General features: G+C 58.1%; 1 protein-coding gene across 1 annotated transcript in view; it reads left to right on the plus strand.

Moving 5' to 3' along the window:
* The window catches only part of LOC104015731 (IgGFc-binding protein-like), a 62,511-nt gene that overhangs the window by 29,809 nt on the left and 18,544 nt on the right, over window positions 1–14,158 (plus strand). Inside the window, 25 exon segments of the mRNA XM_087739719.1 lie at window positions 341–627; window positions 1,329–1,600; window positions 1,874–1,966; window positions 2,268–2,351; window positions 2,649–2,741; window positions 3,743–3,832; window positions 3,949–4,190; window positions 4,286–4,569; window positions 4,679–4,956; window positions 5,250–5,848; window positions 6,228–6,528; window positions 6,531–6,791; window positions 6,943–7,142; window positions 7,244–7,624; window positions 7,970–8,256; window positions 8,958–9,229; window positions 9,503–9,595; window positions 9,897–9,980; window positions 10,278–10,370; window positions 11,372–11,461; window positions 11,578–11,819; window positions 11,915–12,198; window positions 12,308–12,585; window positions 12,879–13,477; window positions 13,857–14,157. Of these exon segments, the coding sequence (XP_087595845.1) occupies window positions 341–627; window positions 1,329–1,600; window positions 1,874–1,966; window positions 2,268–2,351; window positions 2,649–2,741; window positions 3,743–3,832; window positions 3,949–4,190; window positions 4,286–4,569; window positions 4,679–4,956; window positions 5,250–5,848; window positions 6,228–6,528; window positions 6,531–6,791; window positions 6,943–7,142; window positions 7,244–7,624; window positions 7,970–8,256; window positions 8,958–9,229; window positions 9,503–9,595; window positions 9,897–9,980; window positions 10,278–10,370; window positions 11,372–11,461; window positions 11,578–11,819; window positions 11,915–12,198; window positions 12,308–12,585; window positions 12,879–13,477; window positions 13,857–14,157 (6,088 nt within the window).

Consider the following 14,158-nt stretch of genomic DNA (forward strand, 5'->3'; position numbering starts at 1 on the left):
CCCCTCATTTTTACACCTGGGAACAACACATGCCCTAGGCACCATTAAGTACCACTCTGTCCCCAGGAAGAGCTTGATATTCCCTGAGCCTGGCGCACGGCGAGGCTCTGAGCGGGGCAGATATGGCTGCTCGCGCAGCAACAGGTTCTCGGCTAGTTTTCCTGGCCTTTCGGTGTGCCGTAGGTAGAGTCGCCGCCGTTCTTGTAGGCCTGGGCAGGGTTTCCCATGCCATCAGTGCTCCTGACTCACTGGGCCCTGGCGCCATCGCAGTGAAGAACAGCGACCTCTCAGCGGAGGGCATCTCTTTATGCTTCTGTCTCCCCCTCTCCCCCTCTTTCAGGTCAACGGTGCTCTGGCCTCCCTGCCTGCTTCTCCTGCCCCCGGTGTGACCATTTCCCTGAGCGGCTCCTACGTGCGGGTTTCTACCAAGCTGGGCCTGCAGCTGCAGTTCAATGGGGACCATGAGCTCCTAGTGAAGGTGTCTGAGAAGCACAAGGGCAAGCTGTGTGGGCTGTGCGGGACGTACACTGGGAGCCAGCAGGACGACTTCATGCGCCCCGATGGGGTTGTCGTGCCCAACTTCAATGACTTTGGAGACAGCTGGATGGTGCCGGATGAGGAGTGGGCGTGAGTCCTTGCTCCGTCGCGTAGATGACGGGCAAAAGGGAGCGTGGGGGAGGGGCGCTGTGAGGGGCGCAAGGAGGGAGGGGCGGTAATGGCAGGCATGCGGCAAGGGAGAGGAGGCAGGCAGCTGTGGGAACGCGTGTGCAAGCACATAGAGGCTCCACGGCAGTAGGCGTTATCGTCCTTGCGTCTCACACCCCTGCTTCACCCACCAGCGGGGTGTCCTGTCTGCAACTGGGTGCCAGACGTGCGGCCGTTCCCCTTTCCCCTCAAGGCTGGCTTGCTTGTGCCAGCGTCCAGGCCCCTCCGCGCGGTCAGGGTACACGGTGCACTCGCCCCCTAGGCGCTCTGCTCTGGGGTCCTCGGTGACCTCTGTGCAGGGCCCCGCTGTCCCACTCCAGACGCTGCATCTCACCGTTCCTGACCCCAGAGAGAGCGGGCCGTGGCCTTGGCATGATGCTTTTGCCAAGCTGTTGCGATCGCAACTGCCTCGGCCATTTGTTTCTGTCCACCTGATGCCACGGAGGGGAACGGTGACTGTGGGCCATGTTGCCCACCCTTGCAGGTGACAGCCGTGGGTGCCTCGTCTTAGCGAGGGATCTGGACTCCAGAGGCCGAGGTTTTGGCTGGGGAGGAGGTCAGGAAACAGCGTGGCTGGGGTCCACAGGCTGCTGTGAGCTCAGGGCTGTCTGTCCGCTTTGCAGGTGTCACCCAGGCCCCATCCCGCCTGCCTCCTGCTCCCCCGAGGAGGAGGAGGCAGCTAGCAAGCAGTGTGCAATCCTCACGCAACTCGGTGGCCCGTTCCAGCCATGCCATGCAGTTCTGCCGCCCAAGACGTACTTTGAGAGCTGTGTCTATGACCAGTGTGCCACGGGTGGCAGCGCGGAGCATCTCTGCAATGACCTGGGGGCCTATGCTGCAGCCTGTGCTGAGGCAGGCGTTGCTCTGGGAGACTGGAGTGCTGGCACTGTCTGTGGTAGGTGTTCTGTTGATCTCCTTTGTGGCCCACGTTCAAGGAACGGGGCAGCTGTGGTGGAGGTTTCTCCGCGTGTCACCCAACCGCTCTGGTGGGCCACCAGCCCTTGGGTGAAGAGACTCTTTGTGACAGGGATACCGTGGAATGACACTCTCTGATTCCTGCCCAGGGCCTGTCTGGTCACGGCGTTGGGTGTTTGGGAAGGGTGGGCCAGCTGCCTGCAACAAATGTCCCACGTTGGTGCAGAGCTCCTCTAACTCTCTCTTGTGCTAGGTCCATCGACACCAAAACCCACCATCCCCTTGCCAAGCACTACAACACAGCCTCCACGCACGCCGTCAACACCAAGACCCACACCGAGCTCAGGTACTGCCGTGTTCCATTCCCATCTTCTACTGCTTGTTGAAACTGTTCATTTCACTTCCTCCAAGGCCCACCACCACGCTATGGAGTGTCTGTAGTGAAGGGGCTGCGCGGCTCTTTCTATCCTCCCGCTATGCTGGTGGATGAGCACTTGAGCGCTGGAATTTTTGCTGAGGAGACACTGGGCAATCCCTGCCCTGGGCCTGCCTGGTCACGGCGTTGGGTGTTTGGGAAGGGTGGGCCAGCTGCCTGCAACAAATCTCCCAGGTTGTTGCAGAGCTCCTCTAGCTCTCTCTTGTGCTAGGTCCATCAACCGCAGGACCTGAGACCGCCTTGCCAGACACCACAACACAGCCTCTGCATACACCGAGACCCACACCGAGCTCAGGTACTGCCGTGTTCCCTTCCCCTCTTCTACTGCTTGTGGCAAGTGTTCGGTTAGCTTTCTTCGAGGCTCGTGGCCAAGGGATGGAGTGTCTGTAGTGCAGGAGCTGCGTGTCTCCTTTTATCACTCACCAGTGCTCTGTGGAGAGCGCTTGAGTGCAGAAACCTCTGCTGAGGAGACACTGTGCGATTCCTGCCCTGGGCCTCTCTGGTCATGGTTTTGGGGTGTTTGGGAAGGGCGGACCGGCTGCCTGCAACAAACCTCCATCTTGCCACTGACCACTTCTGTGTCTCTCCGTAGGTCCGCTTCCTTCTACACCCTCGACCCCATTGCCAGACACTACGACGGAGCCACCACGCACACCAGCAACACCACCACCTGGGACCACCTCAGGTACTACTGTTATTGGTGGCGTTTTGAGTCATCTTCAAAACCCATAGTGGATATGCCGGGCAATGCTTTGTGTCACTCTCCTGCCGTACTGAGACACACATTGAGTGCTATTCCCTTTCTGAGGGTTTGGGTGGGACGCCCGTGCTTCTGGCACTTAGGTGTTTGAGGAGGTTTGAACCGGATGCCTGGAAAAAATATTCCTGTCTTGATATAGATCTCCACTAATTCTGTCTCTTGGCAAAAGCAGTGGACCAGTCATGGTGCTGATGTTCTTTGTGCAAGGTGGGCTGGGGAGAAGAGGCAGCAGGAGGTGCTTAACTGAATGTTTCCTCTGGTCTTTCATTAGGTCATTTAGCAAAGAGCCATCCAATTAAATCCTCATGCTACAAATATAAATTCAAAAGATGAAGAAGTTGAGCAGAACTTCAGAAAAGGGGATTCAAGGAGACACAGGAAGCTTTCAAGTGCTTAGCACCTCTGGAAATCTGGCTTCTAATCTAAGCTTCTAATGGGCTTCCAGTATTCACTTTAGAAGATGATGTTTGAACACTTTTGACCTACGACCAGAATTGGGTCATGAAAGACCAGAATTGGGTCATGAAAGACAACATACACTGTCGGTTAAGGGCTCAGCCAGGGACAATTGAGCACTTGTCTAACAGATCACCACTTTGGCTTTAATACAATATTTTATCTTTTTGAGAAGTGCTACTGCATCACATACCCAACCTGTCTACAGCTTCAGGTTTTCACCAAACATGCAAAATAAATTATAGAAGTATATAAACCAGGGCTTTAAAATTAATAAAGGAGAATCCTGCAGCTTGAGGTCCATTCAACCTTGCAGTCACAGCACTACAGAGGTACAAGGCTTGGCCTGGGGAAGGGCAGCTTGAGGAACATTGCGCTTCTCGTGGCAGTCAGTGTAGTTTCTGTCTTGAACAAGAGCTGGTCAAGGAGGACTGATTTGCTTCTACCATCTTCTACCATCTCTTTCGTAGGCGATGTGACTCCGACACCACCAGACACCACCACCACCACCACCAAACCTTCAACAGGGCATCCCACGCCACCACCCGTGCCAGACTCAGGTGAGTAGAGTAGACCCGTCATGGGGCCACCGTCCTTTGTGCAGGGCCTGCTGGGCGGCAGAGGCGGCAGGAGGTGCTTAACTGAATGTTTCCTCTGGTCTTTCCACTGTGAGCAGGGACCTGTGTGGTGGAGGGAGACCCTCACTACCACACGTTCGACAAGCAGCTACACCACTTCATGGGCACCTGCACCTACACCCTCTCCAAGCTGTGCGAGAGCAACAGCTCGCTGCCCTACTTCAACGTGGAAGCGGCCAATGAGCACAGGGGAAGCAACACGCGCGTGTCCTATGTCCGATACGTGGATGTCGACGTGGCTGGCCAGCGGATAAGGCTGGGGAAGGGTGGAGCAGTGACGGTAAGCGCAAGGAGGAGAGGCGGTGGGGCTGGGCGAGAGGACAGAGCTGCGCCAAATGGGTTGCTCCAACCCTGTCTCGGTTTCTGCCCTTGCAGGTCAACGGAGTGGCAGAGCTCCTGCCCTGCACCCCATCCGTGGGCGTGCAGGTCTCATCCAGCGGGTTCTACACTGTGGTCACGACAGACTTTGGCTTGAGAGTGAAGTTTGATGGGAAGCATCGGGTGGAGGTGACGCTTCCGAGCACCTTTGGGCAGAAGGTTTGTGGCATGTGTGGGAACTACAACGGGATGGCAGCAGATGACTTCCTGAACCCGGAAGGGGTGATGGAGCCAGACTCCACCAGCCTGGGCAACAGCTGGCAGGTGTCCAACGACAGCAGGTGCGTGTGGCCCCCCAGCAGGTCTGGGGACGTGTCGGGCAAGGGGAGGGGGAGGCACCAGGAGAAGCCCGCGGATGACCCAGGGGCCCTTCTGCCTGTCCTTCCACAGCTGCGCAGCCGGACCGCTCCCCACCCCAGCCTGCAATGAGACGGACAAGCAAGTCATTGCCAGCAGCCACTTCTGCGGGCTCCTCACTGACACCAGCGGCCCGTTTCAGATGTGCCACGCTGTGGTGAGCCCCAGCGATTACTTTAACACCTGCCTTTATGACCTGTGTGAGCTGGGGCTGGATCGCGAGGCCCTGTGCAAGAGCTTGCAGTCCTACGCGGACGCCTGCCAGTCGCTTGGTGTCAAGATACCTGCGTGGAGGAACGCAACCTTCTGCCGTAAGTCCACACGCGGTGCCGCGGATCGTTCCTCTCAGGAAAACACAGAACAGGAATGAAAGAGTGGGGTGGGGAATAAGAAGTAATTTTATTAGGTGCCGTGGGGATTTACAGGTAGTTGTCAGTATTAGAGGCACCATTTTCTGTTTCATTTGATCAGGTGTGACTTAGAATACTCACGGAGCCAAGCAGACCACAGAGAAAATATAGACTCTTAATTTTTCAGAGGGGAAAATACAGAGCAAAGCAGTGTTATGTTCCCCAAGTAACGGCCATGTCTTCTGTCTCGGCAGCCATCACCTGTCCGGCCAACAGTCACTACGAGCCCTGTGCTGCAGCCTGCCCTGCCACCTGTGTTGACCCGATGGCTCCTGCTACCTGCAGCGTGCCGTGCGTGGAGGGCTGTGTGTGCGACAGCGGGTACCTGCTCTACAACGACCGATGCGTGCCCAGCCAGCAGTGCGGGTGCTGGCACAACGGGCAGCACTACCCCGTGGGCTCGGAGTTCTGGACGGACAACACCTGCTCCTCAAAGTGCACGTGTCCCGCGCGGGGAAGCAAAGTCCAGTGCACCAGTGCCTCATGCCCTGCGGGCCAGTACTGCGGGGTGCAGGATGGGAAACCCGAGTGCCTTGAACAATCCTACGGCATCTGCCACGTCCACAGTGACCCTCACTACAACACCTTTGACAAGGTGACGCACCACTTCATGGGCACCTGCACCTACACCCTGGCCAAAGTGTGCTCCAACACCACCTCCCTGCCCTACTTCAACGTTGAGGCCAAGAACGAGCATCGTGGGAACACCAGAGTGTCGTATGTGCGCGAAGTCCTGGTGGAGGTGTACGGAGCGCGCATTGTCATTGTCAAGAAGGAGAAGAGCCAAGTGCTGGTAGGCAGCGGGGCTGGCAGGAGCGTGGCGCGGCTGCAAGGCGGGGCTGGCCTTTCTTGGCAGGGCCTGGGCTGTGCCAGACACCTCCATTGTCCCAGGCCCGGGTGGGTTGCCCTGCAGCCACTGGGTTGCTTTGTTTTCCCTTTCCGGAGGGGTTGGAGGAGGAAGAGGCAAACGGGGAACGTGGCCCGTGTTGAACGGAGGCCCCTGCAGAGTGCAGAACACAGGCATGGCTCTGCAAGCCACAGGGGCGTCTGGGTGTGAGGGCATCATGGGCGCCGGTTTGCCGTGCCCGGCCTGGCAGCTGATTTCCCTGGGGCAGGAGACCCCAGGGAGGCCAGGGACAAGTCCCGGGCCCATTGCGGTGTGTCTGCCCTAGGTGAACAATCTGCGCAAGACCTTGCCGGTGAGTGCAGCGGGAGGTGCCATCACGGTGAGCAGGAGCGGCCGCTACATCGTCCTGGAGACAGACTTCAACCTCAGAGTGTCCTACGACACTGACCACTCGGTGGAGGTGAAGGTGCCCACCACCTACGTCAACCTGACCTGTGGCATGTGCGGGAACTTCAACAGCCGGAGAGAGGACGATTACATGATGCCCAACGGGCTGCAAGCCGCAGACTCCAATGAGCTGGGGCAGAGCTGGCAGGTCCCAGACGACGACCCCTCTTGCGGTGTCCCCTTCCCCCCGGACCCTGCAGTGCAGAAGAGGAGAAGCTCTACCGATCGGACCAGTTCTGTGGCATGCTGACTGCCAGGCCTGGCTCTTTTGAGAGGTGCCACGGCGTGATCAACCCCCAGAGCTACTTTGAGACCTGCTTCTATGACCTTTGTGCCCTGAATGGTGGCCAGGAGGTCCTGTGTGCTGCTCTGGAGGCCTACGCTGACGCATGCCAGGCAGCCGGCGTGACTCTTCTTCCCTGGAGGAATGCCACCTTCTGCCGTGAGTACCTGCCTTGCAGTTGCCAGAAGGGGAATGTGCCGCTCCCCGTGCCCAGAACCGCTGGCCAAAGCAAGTCTTTGGTCGTCTCCTTCCCAGGAGGTCGTCCTTCCTTGAAGGCTTGCTTGTCCTAATTGTCCCCTTCCCATTGCAGCCCTGCCGTGCCCCGCCAACAGCTACTATGACCCTTGCATGACCGGCTGTCCTGCCACCTGCGTTGACCGACAAGCCCCGCAGAACTGCTCCAAGCCCTGCGTGGAGGGCTGTGCGTGTACCTCTGGCTTCCTCCTCAGCGGAGACACCTGTGTGCCCGAGGCCCACTGCGGCTGCCTCTTTGAGGGCAACTACTACAGCGTGAGTGAAAAGCCTGCCCTGGCTTGCACCCCTCCCAGGGCACTCCCTTGCCTCTACTTTCCTGCCTGACGCGCTGACGCTCGGTGTTCCTCTGCCCGCAGGAAGGCGAGCACTCCGTGAACGAGAACTGCACTCGCCAGTGCCGGTGTGAAGGCAACGGCCAGATGGTTTGCTCTGCGTTGTCCTGTGGTGAGGACGAGGTCTGCAAGATCCAGAACGGCCAGAGGGACTGTTACCCAGCCAGCACTGCTCTCTGCCACATCTACGGCGACCCGCATTACAGCACCTTCGATGGGAAGCTTCACCACTTCCAGGGCTCCTGCAACTACACGGTGGTGACGGGCTGTGAGAACTCCTCCGTGGGGTTCAGTGTCACCACCCGCAACGAACATCGCGGCAGCCAGAAGTGGACAGCTCTGAACTCTGTGGCACTGTCTGTGGAAGGCCTCCACATTGCACTGCGCAAGAACAAGGCGGTCTACGTAAGCCCCTCATTTTTACACCTGGGAACAACACATGCCCTAGGCACCATTAAGTACCACTCTGTCCCCAGGAAGAGCTTGATATTCCCTGAGCCTGGCGCACGGCGAGGCTCTGAGCGGGGCAGATATGGCTGCTCGCGCAGCAACAGGTTCTCGGCTAGTTTTCCTGGCCTTTCGGTGTGCCGTAGGTAGAGTCGCCGCCGTTCTTGTAGGCCTGGGCAGGGTTTCCCATGCCATCAGTGCTCCTGACTCACTGGGCCCTGGCGCCATCGCAGTGAAGAACAGCGACCTCTCAGCGGAGGGCATCTCTTTATGCTTCTGTCTCCCCCTCTCCCCCTCTTTCAGGTCAACGGTGCTCTGGCCTCCCTGCCTGCTTCTCCTGCCCCCGGTGTGACCATTTCCCTGAGCGGCTCCTACGTGCGGGTTTCTACCAAGCTGGGCCTGCAGCTGCAGTTCAATGGGGACCATGAGCTCCTAGTGAAGGTGTCTGAGAAGCACAAGGGCAAGCTGTGTGGGCTGTGCGGGACGTACACTGGGAGCCAGCAGGACGACTTCATGCGCCCCGATGGGGTTGTCGTGCCCAACTTCAATGACTTTGGAGACAGCTGGATGGTGCCGGATGAGGAGTGGGCGTGAGTCCTTGCTCCGTCGCGTAGATGACGGGCAAAAGGGAGCGTGGGGGAGGGGCGCTGTGAGGGGCGCAAGGAGGGAGGGGCGGTAATGGCAGGCATGCGGCAAGGGAGAGGAGGCAGGCAGCTGTGGGAACGCGTGTGCAAGCACATAGAGGCTCCACGGCAGTAGGCGTTATCGTCCTTGCGTCTCACACCCCTGCTTCACCCACCAGCGGGGTGTCCTGTCTGCAACTGGGTGCCAGACGTGCGGCCGTTCCCCTTTCCCCTCAAGGCTGGCTTGCTTGTGCCAGCGTCCAGGCCCCTCCGCGCGGTCAGGGTACACGGTGCACTCGCCCCCTAGGCGCTCTGCTCTGGGGTCCTCGGTGACCTCTGTGCAGGGCCCCGCTGTCCCACTCCAGACGCTGCATCTCACCGTTCCTGACCCCAGAGAGAGCGGGCCGTGGCCTTGGCATGATGCTTTTGCCAAGCTGTTGCGATCGCAACTGCCTCGGCCATTTGTTTCTGTCCACCTGATGCCACGGAGGGGAACGGTGACTGTGGGCCATGTTGCCCACCCTTGCAGGTGACAGCCGTGGGTGCCTCGTCTTAGCGAGGGATCTGGACTCCAGAGGCCGAGGTTTTGGCTGGGGAGGAGGTCAGGAAACAGCGTGGCTGGGGTCCACAGGCTGCTGTGAGCTCAGGGCTGTCTGTCCGCTTTGCAGGTGTCACCCAGGCCCCATCCCGCCTGCCTCCTGCTCCCCCGAGGAGGAGGAGGCAGCTAGCAAGCAGTGTGCAATCCTCACGCAACTCGGTGGCCCGTTCCAGCCATGCCATGCAGTTCTGCCGCCCAAGACGTACTTTGAGAGCTGTGTCTATGACCAGTGTGCCACGGGTGGCAGCGCGGAGCATCTCTGCAATGACCTGGGGGCCTATGCTGCAGCCTGTGCTGAGGCAGGCGTTGCTCTGGGAGACTGGAGTGCTGGCACTGTCTGTGGTAGGTGTTCTGTTGATCTCCTTTGTGGCCCACGTTCAAGGAACGGGGCAGCTGTGGTGGAGGTTTCTCCGCGTGTCACCCAACCGCTCTGGTGGGCCACCAGCCCTTGGGTGAAGAGACTCTTTGTGACAGGGATACCGTGGAATGACACTCTCTGATTCCTGCCCAGGGCCTGTCTGGTCACGGCGTTGGGTGTTTGGGAAGGGTGGGCCAGCTGCCTGCAACAAATGTCCCACGTTGGTGCAGAGCTCCTCTAACTCTCTCTTGTGCTAGGTCCATCGACACCAAAACCCACCATCCCCTTGCCAAGCACTACAACACAGCCTCCACGCACGCCGTCAACACCAAGACCCACACCGAGCTCAGGTACTGCCGTGTTCCATTCCCATCTTCTACTGCTTGTTGAAACTGTTCATTTCACTTCCTCCAAGGCCCACCACCACGCTATGGAGTGTCTGTAGTGAAGGGGCTGCGCGGCTCTTTCTATCCTCCCGCTATGCTGGTGGATGAGCACTTGAGCGCTGGAATTTTTGCTGAGGAGACACTGGGCAATCCCTGCCCTGGGCCTGCCTGGTCACGGCGTTGGGTGTTTGGGAAGGGTGGGCCAGCTGCCTGCAACAAATCTCCCAGGTTGTTGCAGAGCTCCTCTAACTCTCTCTTGTGCTAGGTCCATCAACCGCAGGACCTGAGACCGCCTTGCCAGACACCACAACACAGCCTCTGCATACACCGAGACCCACACCGAGCTCAGGTACTGCCGTGTTCCCTTCCCCTCTTCTACTGCTTGTGGCAAGTGTTCGGTTAGCTTTCCTCGAGGCTCGTGGCCAAGGGATGGAGTGTCTGTAGTGCAGGAGCTGCGTGTCTCCTTTTATCACTCACCAGTGCTCTGTGGAGAGCGCTTGAGTGCAGAAACCTCTGCTGAGGAGACACTGTGCGATTCCTGCCCTGGGCCTCTCTGGTCATGGTTTTGGGGTGTTTGGGAAGGGCGGACCGGCTGCCTGCAACAAACCTCCATCTTGCCACTGACCACTTCTGTGTCTCTCCGTAGGTCCGCTTCCTTCTACACCCTCGACCCCATTGCCAGACACTACGACGGAGCCACCACGCACACCAGCAACACCACCACCTGGGACCACCTCAGGTACTACTGTTATTGGTGGCGTTTTGAGTCATCTTCAAAACCCATAGTGGATATGCCGGGCAATGCTTTGTGTCACTCTCCTGCCGTACTGAGACACACATTGAGTGCTATTCCCTTTCTGAGGGTTTGGGTGGGACGCCCGTGCTTCTGGCACTTAGGTGTTTGAGGAGGTTTGAACCGGATGCCTGGAAAAAATATTCCTGTCTTGATATAGATCTCCACTAATTCTGTCTCTTGGCAAAAGCAGTGGACCAGTCATGGTGCTGATGTTCTTTGTGCAAGGTGGGCTGGGGAGAAGAGGCAGCAGGAGGTGCTTAACTGAATGTTTCCTCTGGTCTTTCATTAGGTCATTTAGCAAAGAGCCATCCAATTAAATCCTCATGCTACAAATATAAATTCAAAAGATGAAGAAGTTGAGCAGAACTTCAGAAAAGGGGATTCAAGGAGACACAGGAAGCTTTCAAGTGCTTAGCACCTCTGGAAATCTGGCTTCTAATCTAAGCTTCTAATGGGCTTCCAGTATTCACTTTAGAAGATGATGTTTGAACACTTTTGACCTACGACCAGAATTGGGTCATGAAAGACCAGAATTGGGTCATGAAAGACAACATACACTGTCGGTTAAGGGCTCAGCCAGGGACAATTGAGCACTTGTCTAACAGATCACCACTTTGGCTTTAATACAATATTTTATCTTTTTGAGAAGTGCTACTGCATCACATACCCAACCTGTCTACAGCTTCAGGTTTTCACCAAACATGCAAAATAAATTATAGAAGTATATAAACCAGGGCTTTAAAATTAATAAAGGAGAATCCTGCAGCTTGAGGTCCATTCAACCTTGCAGTCACAGCACTACAGAGGTACAAGGCTTGGCCTGGGGAAGGGCAGCTTGAGGAACATTGCGCTTCTCGTGGCAGTCAGTGTAGTTTCTGTCTTGAACAAGAGCTGGTCAAGGAGGACTGATTTGCTTCTACCATCTTCTACCATCTCTTTCGTAGGCGATGTGACTCCGACACCACCAGACACCACCACCACCACCACCAAACCTTCAACAGGGCATCCCACGCCACCACCCGTGCCAGACTCAGGTGAGTAGAGTAGACCCGTCATGGGGCCACCGTCCTTTGTGCAGGGCCTGCTGGGCGGCAGAGGCGGCAGGAGGTGCTTAACTGAATGTTTCCTCTGGTCTTTCCACTGTGAGCAGGGACCTGTGTGGTGGAGGGAGACCCTCACTACCACACGTTCGACAAGCAGCTACACCACTTCATGGGCACCTGCACCTACACCCTCTCCAAGCTGTGCGAGAGCAACAGCTCGCTGCCCTACTTCAACGTGGAAGCGGCCAATGAGCACAGGGGAAGCAACACGCGCGTGTCCTATGTCCGATACGTGGATGTCGACGTGGCTGGCCAGCGGATAAGGCTGGGGAAGGGTGGAGCAGTGACGGTAAGCGCAAGGAGGAGAGGCGGTGGGGCTGGGCGAGAGGACAGAGCTGCGCCAAATGGGTTGCTCCAACCCTGTCTCGGTTTCTGTCCTTGCAGGTCAACGGAGTGGCAGAGCTCCTGCCCTGCACCCCATCCGTGGGCGTGCAGGTCTCATCCAGCGGGTTCTACACTGTGGTCACGACAGACTTTGGCTTGAGAGTGAAGTTTGATGGGAAGCATCGGGTGGAGGTGACGCTTCCGAGCACCTTTGGGCAGAAGGTTTGTGGCATGTGTGGGAACTACAACGGGATGGCAGCAGATGACTTCCTGAACCCGGAAGGGGTGATGGAGCCAGACTCCACCAGCCTGGGCAACAGCTGGCAGGTGTCCAACGACAGCAGGTGCGTGTGGCCCCCCAGCAGGTCTGGGGACGTGTCGGGCAAGGGGAGGGGGAGGCACCAGGAGAAGCCCGCGGATGACCCAGGGGCCCTTCTGCCTGTCCTTCCACAGCTGCGCAGCCGGACCGCTCCCCACCCCAGCCTGCAATGAGACGGACAAGCAAGTCATTGCCAGCAGCCACTTCTGCGGGCTCCTCACTGACACCAGCGGCCCGTTTCAGATGTGCCACGCTGTGGTGAGCCCCAGCGATTACTTTAACACCTGCCTTTATGACCTGTGTGAGCTGGGGCTGGATCGCGAGGCCCTGTGCAAGAGCTTGCAGTCCTACGCGGACGCCTGCCAGTCGCTTGGTGTCAAGATACCTGCGTGGAGGAACGCAACCTTCTGCCGTAAGTCCACACGCGGTGCCGCGGATCGTTCCTCTCAGGAAAACACAGAACAGGAATGAAAGAGTGGGGTGGGGAATAAGAAGTAATTTTATTAGGTGCCGTGGGGATTTACAGGTAGTTGTCAGTATTAGAGGCACCATTTTCTGTTTCATTTGATCAGGTGTGACTTAGAATACTCACGGAGCCAAGCAGACCACAGAGAAAATATAGACTCTTAATTTTTCAGAGGGGAAAATACAGAGCAAAGCAGTGTTATGTTCCCCAAGTAACGGCCATGTCTTCTGTCTCGGCAGCCATCACCTGTCCGGCCAACAGTCACTACGAGCCCTGTGCTGCAGCCTGCCCTGCCACCTGTGTTGACCCGATGGCTCCTGCTACCTGCAGCGTGCCGTGCGTGGAGGGCTGTGTGTGCGACAGCGGGTACCTGCTCTACAACGACCGATGCGTGCCCAGCCAGCAGTGTGGGTGCTGGCACAACGGGCAGCACTACCCCGTGGGCTCGGAGTTCTGGACGGACAACACCTGCTCCTCAAAGTGCACGTGTCCCGCGCGGGGAAGCAAAGTCCAGTGCACCAGTGCCTCATGCCCTGCGGGCCAGTACTGCGGGGTGCAGGATGGGAAACCCGAGTGCCTTGAACAATCCTACGGCATCTGCCACGTCCACAGTGACCCTCACTACAACACCTTTGACAAGGTGACGCACCACTTCATGGGCACCTGCACCTACACCCTGGCCAAAGTGTGCTCCAACACCACCTCCCTGCCCTACTTCAACGTTGAGGCCAAGAACGAGCATCGTGGGAACACCAGAGTGTCGTATGTGCGCGAAGTCCTGGTGGAGGTGTACGGAGCGCGCATTGTCATTGTCAAGAAGGAGAAGAGCCAAGTGCTGGTAGGCAGCGGGGCTGGCAGGAGCGTGGCGCGGCTGCAAGGCGGGGCTGGCCTTTCTTGGCAGGGCCTGGGCTGTGCCAGACACCTCCATTGTCCCAGGCCCGGGTGGGTTGCCCTGCAGCCACTGGGTTGCTTTGTTTTCCCTTTCCGGAGGGGTTGGAGGAGGAAGAGGCAAACGGGGAACGTGGCCCGTGTTGAACGGAGGCCCCTGCAGAGTGCAGAACACAGGCATGGCTCTGCAAGCCACAGGGGCGTCTGGGTGTGAGGGCATCATGGGCGCCGGTTTGCCGTGCCCGGCCTGGCAGCTGATTTCCCTGGGGCAGGAGACCCCAGGGAGGCCAGGGACAAGTCCCGGGCCCATTGCGGTGTGTCTGCCCTAGGTGAACAATCTGCGCAAGACCTTGCCGGTGAGTGCAGCGGGAGGTGCCATCACGGTGAGCAGGAGCGGCCGCTACATCGTCCTGGAGACAGACTTCAACCTCAGAGTGTCCTACGACACTGACCACTCGGTGGAGGTGAAGGTGCCCACCACCTACGTCAACCTGACCTGTGGCATGTGCGGGAACTTCAACAGCCGGAGAGAGGACGATTACATGATGCCCAACGGGCTGCAAGCCGCAGACTCCAATGAGCTGGGGCAGAGCTGGCAGGTCCCAGACGACGACCCCTCTTGCGGTGTCCC

This window comes from Nipponia nippon, unplaced genomic scaffold, assembly GCF_047370975.1.
Source record: "Nipponia nippon isolate SJK-2023a ecotype South Korea unplaced genomic scaffold, ASM4737097v1 scaffold_7, whole genome shotgun sequence".
Classification (NCBI taxonomy): domain Eukaryota; kingdom Metazoa; phylum Chordata; class Aves; order Pelecaniformes; family Threskiornithidae; genus Nipponia; species Nipponia nippon.